Here is a 16142-nt window from a genome sequence, read left to right on the forward strand (position 1 = left end):
GATGTAGCGATACATCGCAGGGAAATAACGTAACATCACATAACATAAAGGAGAAGCTGCCTGTAACTGCATCAGAGATGCTCCCCCACTAAAAGCTAAAAGGAAAAGCCTTGCTGAGCAAACTTTGTCATGTATTTGGGGAGTCTCCCAATTTAAAAAGTGCAATTCAGTTAAGCATGTCAGTGCAATTTTTGGCCTCTTACTACAAGCACAACTGTCACCGGTGACATATTTATCTGTCACACTATGTGCTATAGCAGCATATGGTCATAAACATTCCTTTTTACAGTTCTCAGCTGCTGTGTAATTGCTTCTCTTTTGTTCATAGTATGGCAGTAAAACTGTTAATTAGTAAAGCTAGCCACAAGCAAGGAACACATATCCTTCTCTCCTTATATCAGTTGCTTGCAAAGTCCCAACTCTGTTGAAACCAATTTTAAGTCAAAACTGCTAATTCTTGAAGCATTAACCTAGGTTACTTATTCACATGAACTAAGAGCCTCACCTCCACACATGACACAGCAATGCTAAAGGACACAAACCAGCTGAAGGGTACAAATATCCTTGAAGTCAAACTGTCAGTACAGGCAACAATATTTATATAAGTATATATAAGAGAAAGAAGAGGCAAGGAACCCTTCTAACATAGACTTTAATCTGCTTTAATGACACTGTCTTTGGCACCAGTAAAGTTATTTTTTTTAATCCTTATTATTTTCTTGACCTTCATCTTCAGTTCAGCCATTTTTTTCTGTAGTAAGTTTCTGAAATTGATTTTGATTTTATCCCATTAAACCTTTATTTTTTTCCTTGTCAAAAAAATGTGCTGTGCAATGCATAGATTCACTTGGCAATGTTCAATGACAACTTCTAGAAAGAAGAATTTTTAATAATTATCTACAGGACAGGGGTTCCAACACCTGTTAAAATGCATGTATTGATGTTATATCCATTAATTGGAAGAAAAAATTCTGCCAAAACCTACAGTTAGCAGCACTGCAGTGTACAACGAAGAAATGGAGTGGGAGTATATATATATATGTATTTTAATTTATGGAGATTCATTACTGTGAGGCTAAACAGGTGGTAGAGCAGCTCACAGCTCTTTTGGGACTGATTGCCACTTTGATGATACTCATATCAGAGTTTCCAACAAGCTCATACACAATGTTCTAGAATTAAAACATCCAATTTCTGCAGGGGATCACATACTTCAGACAGTAAAAATACTCCTTTTCATTAAAAAGCAAACAACAAAGCAAAAATATCTCACAGCAGAGTGGCTTGCTTCCTACAAATCCTGGTCATCTAACGAAGTGGTGAAAAGCTGTGATGTGAAGCTTGGCTACCAATACACTTCCTGCAGAGCTCAGCTGAAGAGTGTTGCTTCCAGTCACACCAAGATTCAATCTTTCAAAACCATCCAGTGGTTTCCCAGTGTAATGAAACATCAGTTGAGAAATCCTGACACAAATAGACAAGAGGCTGGCACTTCCCAGAGACAAATCTAACCTTAATACTAACACATACTAGCAAGAACTATTGCTTTTTTATCTTTTCCTTCATGTGTATTTACCATTAATGCTTTGTCCAGCTGAAATTTTAAACTTCCTAGAAGGTACTTCATCTTTCAATGCATATATACTACACAACATTGAACAAGGCAATTTTTTGTTCCCTTAAACTGAAGTACATTGTCCAAGAACATCCCTACAACACAAATGCAGTTCTGAGCTCACCTTTTTCTTTTTTGTAAACTCTATAACTTTTTTTTGTCACTCTATTTTTTGTAATGTCTGGCAAACACATTGAAAAATATGCTGCTGCTTAGAAATATACGATCAATTTCTTTGGTTTATCAGGGTTTGACAAAATGCATACCAAGCACTATCTGGATGGTTTCCCTTGACACAATGGCATGCTTGCCTTACACTGGATAAATATGTACTCACATTCCATAAAATAAGGGCCAGGTTCAATTCGCCATACAATTTGTCCTTTCTGTGTGCCAGTCACTCCACGATTTTTGGAATCCCAGAAATTGGCTGGAGAGTTCTCATCTGTAAGAGGAAAGAAAAGAAATTGTCACATAGTATTTAGCATTTATAATAGCAGGGTTGCTTTTTTTGTTTGTTTGTTTGTTGTTTAGTTCAAGAGGCCCAAACACAAAAAATAAATTCTATTAAAATAAATAAATATAAAAGCAAACTGGCAAAAGGTAAATGGCTTCTCTTTTACAGTTGATAGATAGATCAATTTATGCAGAGTGAGCAGACATACATACAACCAAAGTAAATATATGGTTTCCTGTAAGAGGTGGCCTGCCAAGGTAAAGCATTAAATCCAAAACTTCCCTGCCTCAATAGACCGGCTATTGGGAATGTATAGCTGCCTGTAACTTCATCACACAGTTGCCACAACATATTATACAGTGGTCTTGCTCTGTGCTATGGAAATCTAGCATTCACTCCTTAGCTATGATGTATGGAATTGGTGTTAGAGGTATCAGGACTTGATTTATTTTTTAGAGGATTCCTGCAGTTTAGAAACTGGTGAGAATATGTTTATACATACACTAAAAAATCTGACACATTCAATTTCCTGGCATGTACCATATTACCACCTACTAGTAAACTAGAGTTAGAGGTCCAAAGAATTGTCATGTAGTAAGCCAGAAATACAAATGAGCAATTCAGTGAAATACATTCAAAAGAGAACTGAAAAGTAAACATTAAGTCTCTGAAGATCAGCTTAGCACTATCAGTATTTTCCCCTCCCTAAGAAACCTTTTTGTCCTAACAGTAACAAAACCAGATCTTGGGGTTTGTTTCCTACTTACCAGCCTGGGTCCAGACACCCAGCATGCTATTTGAATGAAACAAAAACAGAGGGAGAAGCTGTTTGAAAGGGCACAAAGACAGTTATCATGACCCAGAGAAAGCTGACATAAATCCAGCTTCTTTTGTACAGAAAGTTCTTTGGAAGTATGCATCGTGACATGTTACAAGTGCATTTACACAGCTGTTAGACAAACATACCTGCTGCCTCCAATATAACGTCCTAATTCCTTCCAGTAGTACTTGATAACTTCACTCTCAAAATAAATAAATAAATAAATAAAATTCCTGTTTTAATACACAACTTTGAGTGCATTCTGCAATCTTAAAAAGACTGTAGCAAAAACTTAGTCTCCTGTAGCTTTGTTCAGGACACTGTTAACCATTCCAGCATACTTCCTTTGTACTTTGATAAGAAGTCCCACATAAGCCTAAAGAACTGTCATTCATGTCATTTCAAAAATCCATACACTATTTATGAAAGAGTAATTGACAATGCCGCTTCATTACTCTTACCTTAAAAATACACAAAAGCTTCTCTTTCTTCATTTCATCTGACCAAGCACCTCAGTGCATGCGTTACACCACTGAATTAGGGTTAGTGCAGTCCGTGCACCTGCATCCCACCGAACTGACCTGCAAAGCACTGCCCGGCAGGCACCGGGGTCTCTGCCTGCTAAAGAGCCAGTTCCACGCCCTGGTCACAACCTGAGAGATCTCTGCAGTCGAAAGGCAGCCGCGGCAATCCACTGAGATTTTTATGCCTTGAGGCACAGCAAATTTGAGAATTTTTAGTATGCTGCAGCCTGAACACCTCAACACCATGATGAGTCCAGAAGTTTCATAATTAATAATCAATGTTAAAGAGAAGGGACAGGAGGGTTCTCCTAATGTCTGTGATCCTCAAGAACTTGTATAATACCCTCAGGATTAACTTTCCATGTGGACTTAATAACACAGAAACTGCACACACCATAAAGGTTGGCATATAGACACTAAAAACATAAAGCATGCATACTTACACTTCAAGACAGCCAAAAAAAAAATCAGGGTGAACAAAACTGTATCTCAACTGTGTATTTCATTTTATCAACCCTAGATAAAGAGGAACTCAAAAAGCACAGCCTGTAAAAAGCATTCCATGGGCCTCAAAAATCTCTGTAGCTTGCAATGACACTAACTGAAACAATACTGTGGATTTTTGTTTATTTATTTGCTTATTAAGTCTGCTTTCCCTATCCAAGGTCCCACTTCTTACAGAGACATATCTCATGGATTCCCAGAGTGCTAGTTTAACTTCTAGCATATCTATGTGACTGCCTACTCCATGACACAAACTTGGTTATCCAAACCATTGCTACCAAAAGCATGGAGATTTTTGAGAAATTCAATGGATATTTGAAACACGAATACTTTTAAACTATTCACTGTTCTAATTATGTCTAGGTAAATAAAGACGTGATGTATGGAGAAAAAACTTCCTCTTACATGCTCTAGTTCTTCACAATAGCTGTATTTAATCAATTGGAGAAAAGTCCATTCATAATTCTAAGCAGAAGGAGAGATAATCAGTATACTATGACCATAAACATGAATTGTTTGAGTATTTTCTTTTTCAGCAAATCAAGGAAGTTTGAAGGAGTGAAATTAACCCTTAGTAGTGAGATTTCCAACACTTCAGGTACAAGCAATTGTTCTTTGTTTTTTAAATCAATAACTAAATAAAGCTAACAGAAATCTTTACCAGGACATTGGTGAGGTTCAGGAAAAGTCCCGCATGAACAACATGCAAGGTAAGCATGAAATCCTGAGCTGATAGTTACAGGAAAAAAAAAAAGCAGCACATTTTCTAACACCTTAATTAATAAAATTCAACAATAAAGAAGATTTTCACCCATTTCACCCTGGACTAGTCCATTTTGCAGTAACAAAGACCGAAGAAGAATCCCTGATACTCTGCCCACAGGCACATTGCCATTGCAACAGAAGGTGGTGGAGACGGATGGATGGAAAATGCTCACAGGCCACTGCCTGACAGCAATCCACTCAAATTACAGAATTTATTTTGGGCAGAGTTCATTTTCTCCTGAAACAGATGATTTTTTCTACTTGTATGAAGTTTTTACATAGGGGATAAAACAACATTACTAATGTATATGGAAAATATAAACCCTAGTTCATGGATTTAGAAAAAGGAACCAAAGAGCAAAAGAAATCAAATAGCATGAAAATACTGAAGTACACATAATACTGCAGAAATTCACCTATCAAAATTGTAACCAAAAAGTTTAACTGTGATAGTCTCAGCAATATTCAGCTGGGTAAAACAAAAAAGTGTTTGAGAGCATGAAAAGCATCACGTCAGAAGTCAAAATTACCACTACCTCATCTCTCCTCTTCTCCAAAACCTTTACATACCCCCTAGGGAACTTCAACTGTAAGAAGCTCTGGTCCCCTTTTAGCTGGTAATTGTTGCTGTTTGTGAAACTGGCTGCTGTTCTAGAATCTGGGCCAAACAAAAGATATAAATATCCATTCCCAGAACATAAAATATGCAACCAAATATCATCCTTCTGCGCTGGTATCTCGTCAAGTCTACACTTCTGAATCAAACAGAGCAATGGAAGATCCACAGTATAATCTTATCTTCTAAAAGCATTAAATATTACAGAAGTAACTTGACTCTCACTGTGCTGCAAGCCCTGCACACATCAGTGCATGTGAGAATGTATGTTGCTCTGCAATAAAAGGTGGGTTGTAATAAATAACCCTGTACAGACTCTACACTGCCTAGCGCTCTTTGAAATCACTGTGAAGCAAACCTGTTCACGGTAGCGTTTTCTGTTTCAGGCTTTGCCATCACTACAAAACCCTTCAAGGTAAATAGCACATGCAACGTCTCCAGCTTGTGCCCTCAGCGTCAGCAGTGCGTCTGTCCCCGCATCCCCAGCCTTGCTGTGGCTGTGCATGGGAGGCAGCTCCCCCTGCCAGCTGTCAGTTCAGCACGGCTATCTCACATGCAAGGCAATACGCAAGTACTGGATGAATGTCTGGGCAGCTCCATGAAAGATGGCGGCATCATTTTTACCAATGAGTTTGCACAATAAAACAGCACTTGTACAAGAGTAAGAGCCACCAGAAGCTCCAGTGCATCCATGCATCCTCTGTACTGGGAGCCCAGTGCTGGACTCAGCACTGGGATGTGGCCTTACCAGTGCAGAGCAGAGGGGAAGGACCAGCTCCCTCCTGCTGCTGGCAACACGCCTCCTAATGCAGCCCCAGATGCCAGCGGCCACCTTCGCTGCAAGGACGCACCTCTGGCTCGACCCGTCCTCCACCAGCTCCTCCAGGACCCTTCCTGCAAAGCTGCGTCACAGACGGTCAGCTTGGTACCAGCGTCAGGGGCTGTTCCTCCCCAAGGCCAGGACTTAGCATTTCCCTTTGAACTTCATGACCCTCCTGCTTGCCCACTTCTCCATCCTGTTGAGGTCCACCTGACTGGCAGCACGACTACCTGCTTGACCAACAGCTCCTGCAGGTTTTGTACCATCTGCAAGCTTGCAGAGGTATGCACTGTCCCATCATTCAGGATGTTCAGCAGCCAAGCCCCACCACTGACTGGCACATCACTAGTGCTTGCCCCCACTGGACTTCACGCTGCTGATCACGACACATCAAACGCAGCAGTTCAGCCAGATTTCAACCCACCTCACCGTCCACCTATTTAGTCTGTACTCCATCAGTCTGTCTATGCACACGTTATGTGAGATAGCAAGAAAGCCCCGCTAAAGTCGGTATCTGACATAAAGAGTCAGGAGGCTTCTGTAGGGTCTGCATTTTATTCTTTGTGTCTGATCATTTTCACTACTTCTGCCTAAGGAAAAAGGATAAACTGCCTGAAATCGATCACCTCAGAGTCACCTTATACACTTCAAACTAACAAATAAAAAAAAACAGATACAGTCTTAGAAAACAAAACAAGTTAAAAACAAGAACTGCTACTGGTTATTACCGAAGCCAGCCTGATATTCCCAGTGCACAGACTGCTCACGTGCAGACCAATGCTCATCTTCTGGTCCCACCTTTTGTGGTCTCTAGTGTTAGGCTGTGTGAGAACAGGCTTGTCTCCAGGAACACAAAGGATTTTTACTCTTCAAAACCAAAAACATTAAAGAAGTTACAAACTCCTAGTCATGAAATATCATGGATTTATTGCATAGGAAAAAAATGTTGAAGTTCCCTACTGCAATCAGGTAACTTATTTATAGATGCTTGAACACAGAGCTCAGAGAGAAGGTGATGCTAAAGAGATTCAGAATGTCGCTGAATGGATTTAATTACATACGATATTATAATTTTCATCTTTCACTATGATATATAGATTTTTCTAATTCACAGCTCTTGAAAATCCATGCAGCTGGGCTCAGAAAGATCAATCACGTTGGTAACAGCATTGTATCCCCATGTAATTCTGTTATCCTCATTTGGGATTTACCTCCTAATCTCTGTTTTTTCATCCCTTTCTGGAAGAAGTTCTATGCAAAATCTTTTTAAGAGCTTGTATTGTTTATTCTTAATTTTAAAACTTAATTTAAGTTCAGATTGTCAAAACACTGACCCCGTAGCATTTTGGGTTAACTTTAATAAATTCCTGGGCACTGAAGATGATGTGTTACCAAGGGGTGTGTGTATTCTCAGCCCAGGGATGTTCATAAAGCATTGTTCTACACATTATTTCTCTTGTCAGGTGTTCTCTTACAATGTGCATCAGAGGAGCTGGAAGACTGGAAGACGGCAAGGCTAAGTAGAGGTTTGCCTCAAGCTGAGATTCTCTGATTTGACACCAGTTTCTCTCATAAGCATACTGTTTAGTATCATACTCTATCCATTTTATGTTATCGTTTATCTTAGTCTTTAAGACTAACAGGATTGTAGTTAACAGCTGCATTGGAAGATAATCCTGAACTTAATTTTGAGTCAAGCATCAGGACATTTCTAGGATGGCATTTGCAGTGTAAAACAGAAGTCTGATGTACATGCATTCTACTGCATGGCTTCCAAAATCCCAGCCCTGCTGCCAGTAAGTGCCCCCTGCTTGATGTTGTGAGGAAAGGGTTCCAAGCAATAAAAGAGACCGTCACCAAAAATGTAAAATTAGTAAGAACATGATGGAGAGTACCAACTGTGCATTTTGAGCAACTGACGAGACAAGTTTATAACACTAGATTTTGTGCAGTATTTTCTCTTTGTACCTTCTATTCATTTTAATTCTACAAATACAAAAAAAAATGGTAATAATAACCTGTGGGTAATCATTACAGAAGTAGCACAGTGTTCAATGAAAAAAATGAAATAATTTAATTTCTCCCTTTTCTCCAAAATATGCTTAAAAGCAATACAAAACTGCATCAGGACACATTTAATGGAGAAGACAACTTTCAGCACCTGAGGCCTTGTTCCTTTTCTGGAAAGCCGGTAAGCAAATTAGCACTTGCAGGGAGAGCATTCATTGAAAACAAGTATTAGAATAAATCGCATTATAATTAAATCGCATTAGAATAAATCGCATTTAAAATACACTACATATCACCTACTGCTCTGCAACCAACTGTAAACTCACTGCATGCAGCATACAGCCTGGGATATTCATATAATTCTCAATATCAGTCTAGAAACAGTTCAGGGGCTTTCTAGTAGAACCAGAGTATTTTTCACAGAAGGTAGCACCAGTGTGTGCAACACAACGCTGAAATGAGAGCAATACTTTGTGGCACCATCTAGCCTTACCTGGCCATTGCAAAAGGTATCTGTGGATCCTAAAGTGCATGCCTCCATTTGAGTCCAATTAACAAACTGGAGAATTAAGAAAAAAAAAACAGTTTTTACAAGATGGATCCTGAAAGTAGCATCCCTGTTCCCAATCACAAACAGTATTTTCTGCAGAAGTTGCCTTCTGGAGCCAGGCTGTGTAGCTCAACTTTGGAAGCTTTAGCTCTGCCTTAACACTGCTGCAGAGTCACTGCTTCTTGAGCTGCTTCTCTGTTCTCTCTTCCTCCTGTCATTTTAAGAAAAGGATTTCAGAAGGATGTCCTCAAACTCCCAGGCAGTTTCTAGCAGTAACACACAACTGTCTGCCTCTTCTTTAATCAAGGTTTTTATCTAGGTCCAAACAGCCCGTGTTAAAACGTATGAAGTATTATGTCCTTCAAACTAATCTGTTCATGGCCACTCCCCTCCAAAGGGTACAGGATGCAAAAGCCCCATCCTCCCTGCACTTCCTTCCTTGCCTGTTCCATGGGAGGATACCAAAACACAGCCCACGGCCCACACAACAGGGAGCAGGCTGGTGTACACAGGAGGACTTTAAACCCTAGAAACAACAGCAAGGCCGACACAGCGACAAGTGCAGTGAGAGCCCACTGGAAGTGCTGGCCTTTGTTTACTCCATATTTCACCCGCCCACAGAACTCCCCTACAAATCCAGGTATTTTAGAGTAGAGCAGACTGCTTTGTGACGTTTAGCTGGGGTGAAGCTGCCGTTAACCCAGGGTGAGTGCCCACAGTGAGCAGGAGGCTCATTGGAGCAGGAGGAGAAGCACGGGGCCAAGTGCTGCCATCCCTGCACCTCCTCATGTAGGTCAGTAGATGCTCTGAGCTTCCTGGTGGACACCAGCAACAGACTTAAAAATCCTTCAATTCACGGCAAGGACCCAAACCATGCTAAAGCAGCCCCAGTACCATGCAGACAAGCGGGGTGCTTGGAGGCTGGTTTGCAAGTAGGGTTCAAGTATTGCAGCAGATGCCCAGACCTGGTACACAGCCAGCAGCCCATGTCCTTCCCAGCACACAATGAGAAACTGTATGCTTGTGGAGTATGGTGTTAAACCTCTCAAGGCAAATTTTACTTTTTCCTAGTGAAAAGCAGAGGGAAAAAAAAAAAAGAGGAAGAAAAACAACACTTACGGGACTACTTATTCCTCCTCAGCTTGACAAATTTCCAACAAATACTTCCACTCACAGAAAGTATGGTGGACTTTTTGCTAACAAGGAACTGAAAGCTGCTGTAATATTTTGTTCCCATGAGCACCTCTAGGAATTGTACTTTCCAGGGGCACGAGGGGAAAGAACATCAAAATTCGACTGCTGCAAGAGAAATTCAAACCGTTGCTGGAAATGTAAGACTAAGTGGCTGGAAACTGTTCTCCCTTGCATATCAACAGAGCAAGCCCCTAAAAAGGTGAGAGGAACAAAGTTTCCAGACTTGTGTATCTTCTAGCCTCGCGCATGAAAAAATGCAGCTGTCTGGGCTCTTCTTTCCAGGCAAGGGCATGGCCTCAGGAACAAACTGGAGTGTGTGGCTGGCTCTGACCTCAGCCCAGGAAGAGGAACGCTGGGTGGCATTTCTGAACTCCAGCCTACGTACAAGTACCATCACTACATTTGTAGACAGGTATTTAATATCGTGACCCTGAGTCAAACAAGTTGGGAGGTGGCTGTTCCTCAGGGTACCATAGCAATTTTTTCCCTTGCACACCGGGAGGAAGATTCACATCCATCCCCTTGCTGCTCTGCTCTGTGGGCAAAAAGGGGAAAGACTCTACTTGCACCCTCTTAAGTGTCACGCTCCGTAACTGCCTGCAAACCAAATGTATTACATTATTGACATTTATTGCACTGAACTACTTTACACAGCACAAGCAATTATTCACTTTTTGACCTGTGGCTGGCGGGATGGTGAGGAATAAGCTGTATTTCTCTAACACTTGCCTTCTTTAGCTGCAGAAGCTGAGCAAAGGGAGAAGCCATAACATACATCCCCATCCAAACAGGAAACAACCAATACTTCTTTTCTTGCCTTTGAAGTTTAAATTAGCAGAGCAGTAAGCAAGGATCCTTGCTCTCATTTTTCACAGACAGCCTTTATTCTGACACAGGCCATAAAATAGGCCATTTCCTACTTTTTCAAGAATTGTATGTCTTGTTTCCCTGTATACACACACTAACACTTCAAGTTGGGGATCAGAGCATCTCCACGCACCCTCACACAACATGGTATTTGGAGGCACAATAGCAGCTCAAAGGATTAATTAACCAGAATACCAGAAATAAATATAATGAAAAACCCCACAATTTCTCAGACATATCACAGAGTTTAATGGCAGGAATAAAGTGCAATTCCACTTCTCTGTATTCAAAGCACAGACATCATTTACATTCAAAGCATTCCAAGACAAAAATAAATCCTTTCACTCATCTCCTTGGCAAAAATTCAAACGCGTAACAATAGGAAGGAAATGACCTCAAGTTTAACCTCTTTCCTGAAAATCTTATTAATCTCCTTCCACGAAGTGATGCGCGTTTCATTCTCACTGCACTTCAGGTGTTGCTTCACACATGTGCAAGCCCCACGGTGCAGGCGCTGTTCCCACGCGGTCCCTGAGCAGCGCACCAGCCACACCTGGAAGCCAGATCCCACGCAACGCTCATACACAGCGCTCGTCTCTCCTGCAATGCATAGACACAATGACGCAGAGCTTCAGGGGAGTCGGAGTGTATCACACCTTCCTAAAACGCCTCTACATTCCCTGCAAAGTGCAACACCTAATTCCCACTGGTGAAGCTGCGTATTTGGGCTCATATGGCAGGAGCTGGACAACAGAGCTCCTGCCTTCCCTTGGCTGTCTGTGGCAATAGTCAGGAGAGGAAGGAAGGACAGACAACAATGCTGATTAGAGAAATCCATCTCCAGCATTCAATATCAAAGTAAATGCTAAAGAACTTAAGACTTCTAATTAAAATTAAAAAGACATGCTCAAAAGACACATGGAATGTTCTCAGGATGCAGGAAAAATGCACATTTGTTGGCAGAAACAACTCAAGAACCTGCAACTATCCACACAGGACTATTATCCATTTTTCAGAAAGCCCCTTCGAAAAAAAAACACAAACAGACAATCTTTTACACACAGTTTCTTTTGTGTGGATTTTTTTGTTGTTGTTGGTTGGTTGGGGTTTTTTTCGCTTATTTCTTTGTTCTTGGGGGACGGGGCTTTTTGTTTAATTTCTCTACAGCTTTATGTCCCTATTTACCTGTTGTGGTTTTTTCCCTACAAATATAGGTATATAATTTTCTGAAGTTACTTTTCTCTGGCTGCAAAATTTAAACCACAAAATATAAACGTAGCTTTTCTGATTTCTGTTAAGGTTGGCACATTTCCTCCAGAAAGCCTCCAGCAGTACTGGTACACTGCTGCCCCATCCACCATTAAGAAGAGGAGTGCTCCTTTTGTAGAAGAGTCACTGCAATTGTTTTGATCTACTCAGCTCCTATGCGGCCTTCTATTTCACTGCTTACTTTCTGATGATTTCCAATGCATGACCTCAGCAACTTCAGCTTCCATATAGATAACATATTGATATCAAACTTTTATCATTTTTGTCCCCATTTTTTTTTCCTTCCTCCTTGCCCCTGTGCTCTTCCATAGGCACCCTAGCAGAGGCTCTGTCCTGCACTATCCCAAGGCTCCTTGGATACCATCTCCTAACTCTCCTCTTTCCCATCTCCATGCTGCATCTCACTGCAGGTACAACATATCCCCTCTCCTTGCCTTCCTTCCTGCATCTGCCTACAGCACCCAAAGACTCCTTTTCCTCCATGCAGATGAAGGAAATTCCCTGTTCTTTCCTAAATCTCCTCACTCCAATTGTTCACAGCCCTTAATGTATGTGAGTTTTCCTGAGAAGAAGTTGTTCTGTGCAGGTAGCTGTATCTAGAGAAGATGAAATGCAGGATAAAAGGGCTAGTTGGCCAGCAAAAATGAACATAAAAATAAATCTTTCTTTTTTTTTTTCTTTCCTTTTTTTTTTTTTTGTGTGAGGGAAACCATAAATACAAGCTAGCTGAAGCCTGAAGGAACATGCAATAGTGAGAAAAAGGAAAGTACAAGTTAACACTTAGAGGATGAATTTCAGGAATGATGAGGGTGTCAGCATTGCAGGGATCAGGTAAGGAAACACACTGTTCTGCCAACCAAAAAATCCACTGTTTTCTCTGGCCTCCTGAAGACTTAGGTCTTATATTCCCAGTAAACCCACCCTCACAACCACCTTAACTCCTCAATATGCTCGTCTCTGTGATACCCATATCACCACCACCATATCCCAAACACATCCCTATGCTCCCACAACCTTGCAGCCTGACAAGAAGCAATGTTTAGTGTTATATGCACAAGTATAAAAATATATACAAAGTTTCTTGCTTAAGGGTGTTCTATTGCAACCTTTTCTTTCTAATCTTAGATGAAAAAATTTAGGTCCTTAGTTTGTCCTGGTTTGCTAATCAACTTCTCTTGTGCTGAGGCAATGTGAATTACATTGAATGTGCAAAGTAAAAGGTGATTATCACCTGCCTTTAGTGGTAGCAAATCCAACAGAAATGAAAACTTGGTCTATGCAAGTATCCTAAGGGCCTTTAGCCTGGGATGTATGTAACAAATCTAGAAACAAACCAATTTTTTTTTAAATAACTGTAAAAGGTCACTATTAGGCTAGATACTGTAAAAGCATCTAAGCTTTTCTGTGTCATGTTTAATCTGCAAGTCTAGGTTTATTGTGGAATGTTTTTCATCATTTTCCCTCTCAACTGCAACTGTATATGGCCTGAGATAAGAACTTGTTTACTGACAGTGCACAAGCTGCTGAGCCTGCAGAAGAGGACTGCAGCTTCCCAGGACTAAAGGGCATGCACTTTTACGTGCAACCACATTCACATCACAAGTCTTTACCAGAAAAACTAGAAATTATAACAAAGTATTCCTAGTGTGGAAGACATGATAGCAGCAAAGCTTTGCTTTTGTCAACATCACCTATCCTGCCCCCGGATAAATTCTGTTGGTAAATAAACATTATCAACAAAAGCACAATTTTGCTAGCACAGCTGCACTTACAGAGAGGGCCTTTTCTGGTGTGACCATGTGGGTACAGATCGTATGTTATCCCACAGCCAGTAGAAGTGAGAGCTCGTTTATCTCATAGCCTTCATGCTGTTTTTTATGCACCAGCAGCATTTGCTCATGAATGCAAATACCCAGTGCAGAAAAGTACCAGAGAAAAGTTTGGGTTTTTTTGGTTTGTTTTTCTTTCCTGGTTAAATGTTTCTGAGGTGGAAACAGCAAAAATCCCTTCAGGAAAGGCCAGATGTTTGTGGCAACTCTGTCGAGACTGCCACTCAGGTCAGCAGCCCTGATCTTCTCCCTCCTTCACACCCCCTAAATGTGCTCAGAAAAATTCCTACTCTGCAATAAGAACATTGTTAACATCCAGCCTCACGTTTCCATTCCTCAGTCAGTTACTTGCAGAGATTCTGAATGTCATTTCACTCCTCATCCCCCTCTCTCCCTCCGCAGTGCACTCAAATGCCATGGCTGTCCCCTCAGAAGCACCAGACATCATGTACAGGTGGCAATGTGGACCTCAACAGGATGATCACTCTTCTGAGGGGGCACATGTAGCCTGGGAGACACCACAACAGTATGTCCTGTTCCTATGACCACCAGATCTCACACTGGGAAGGGATCTTCCCTCTGATCAGACTAGGAGCACCCTCGAGGCCACCCCGCGGCCTACAAAATGGAGAAGCGTCACCAGCGGGGGCAGTCCTGGCCCTGTGAGGAGAACCCAGCCATCTGTGGATTCATACCACCACCAGCCAGGCTGCTGCTGGTCTCTCAGCGTGGCACATATTCCAGTTTTCTGAGAATTGTGATACTCAGGCTAGTTAAAAGTTTGGGCTGGTCTCTCAGTGTGGTCCGGTTTTCTGGGAATTGCAATACTCAGGCTAGTTAAAAGTTTGGGAACCACTGAGGGGCCTGTAATAGAGGGGAAGTCAGACTGAGTCTGACTGCATGATGTATTGGTCTCTTCTGGGTTGAATTCTGGTAAAATCTAGGCTCATTTGGGAAGCCAGTAAGCTAACCTTAGATGTACTTCATTCCACATGTAGTCCTCCTATAACTCACTCACTCTTCAAAAACAGGTTTTTCTTGTGGGACCATCGAGCAGCCACAATTTCTGTAACTGAGAGGCCTTAAATAGAGTCAAAATGACCATGTGCTCTTTTTACTTTTATTTTGTTTGCAAATCTAAAAATAAAACACCATTTTGAATCATTGTGAAATATACACCTGCCCTTCAGGAGTCATACACATCACTGAAATGCAGACGTGGAAAAAGCACAAGAGACTGGAAGAGATCTTTAATGCATGTTAGTTAAAATCTGTATTGTGAAACTGCTCCAAGTTTCCTTTGTTCTGGTTATATTTACGAAATTTTCAAATCAGATAACCAGTCATTGATTATTTGGCAATTGTTCACCAAAACATACCAAAACATTCAGCTTTAGTACCAACCTTTTTTCCACATTACATTTTGCAATATGCCTCATTCTACATAGATAGCCATGAAGCAGAGTAAATTTATTACCAGCACGGTTGTTATTACCAGTCTGCAGGGTCACACAGAACATTTTCTAGTTTCCTTCTTTCCTGTTTGTCCATCCTTCTGCTTCCACTTCCCTTCTACAACTACCCCACCTTGTAAGGGATTTACAATAGCACTGGTGCATGAGTAACAGAAACCCTGTCTCAATGCTAAGATGGGTACCTTAAGATACATCTAAGGAAAATATCAGGACTGTTACTGCCTGTGTAATAAACTATAAAACTTCCTACCCTAATTAGCAGGAGCCATCCCAGCCCTGATTAACAGGAGCCATCTCAATTCCCATGCCCTACAACTCAATAATGATATGTGATTATTTTAAAAATTCACCTCAGTTTTGCAAACATTTTTGACAAGCATTGTGCTTGTTTCTGTATTTCATCCTCTTGTTATAAAACTGAGGTTATGAGTTATTGTACGAAACTGTATTTTACTAACAAAGTATTCAGGTTAACAAATGTACCCAAGTCAAAAAAAAAAAATCACCTGACAAAAAAATCACCTCAACATTGCTAGAAAGCAAGAAGTGGTTATTGATTACCGTAATCAACAATAATTTTAAATGTCTCATTGCACCTTACTCAAGCGTTACTAATTCTGCAATTATCTTCTACAAAAACTGACTAGAATTCAATGGTGCATTATCCACAGATGCACTCTTTTTTCCCATTCATATTCCAAGACACATTTCTCACAGAAATATTTACATTTTAGCAAGTGAGAGAGAATAATCATACAGCTCAAAGGATAAGCTCAACCACTGCACTTCAGGAACCATTACACACACTGTGTGCAACACCTTGACCG

At 40.9% G+C, this 16142-nt stretch overlaps 1 protein-coding gene across 12 annotated transcripts in view; it reads right to left on the minus strand.

Annotated features, from left to right (window-relative positions):
- The window catches only part of HECW2 (HECT, C2 and WW domain containing E3 ubiquitin protein ligase 2), a 187773-nt gene that overhangs the window by 81445 nt on the left and 90186 nt on the right, over positions 1–16142 (minus strand). For 11 of the 12 annotated variants that reach the window (XM_083842985.1, XM_083842982.1, XM_083842987.1 and 8 more), the window contains one exon: positions 1953–2060. In XM_083842985.1, coding sequence (XP_083699111.1) covers positions 1953–2060 — 108 coding nt within the window. Of the gene's footprint in view, positions 1–1952; positions 2061–8624; positions 8691–16142 lie in introns of all 12 variants that reach the window. The other variant, XM_083842980.1, reaches the window with a different exon arrangement.

Source organism: Anser anser (genome assembly GCF_964211835.1).
Source record: "Anser anser genome assembly, chromosome: 6".
NCBI lineage: Eukaryota > Metazoa > Chordata > Aves > Anseriformes > Anatidae > Anser > Anser anser.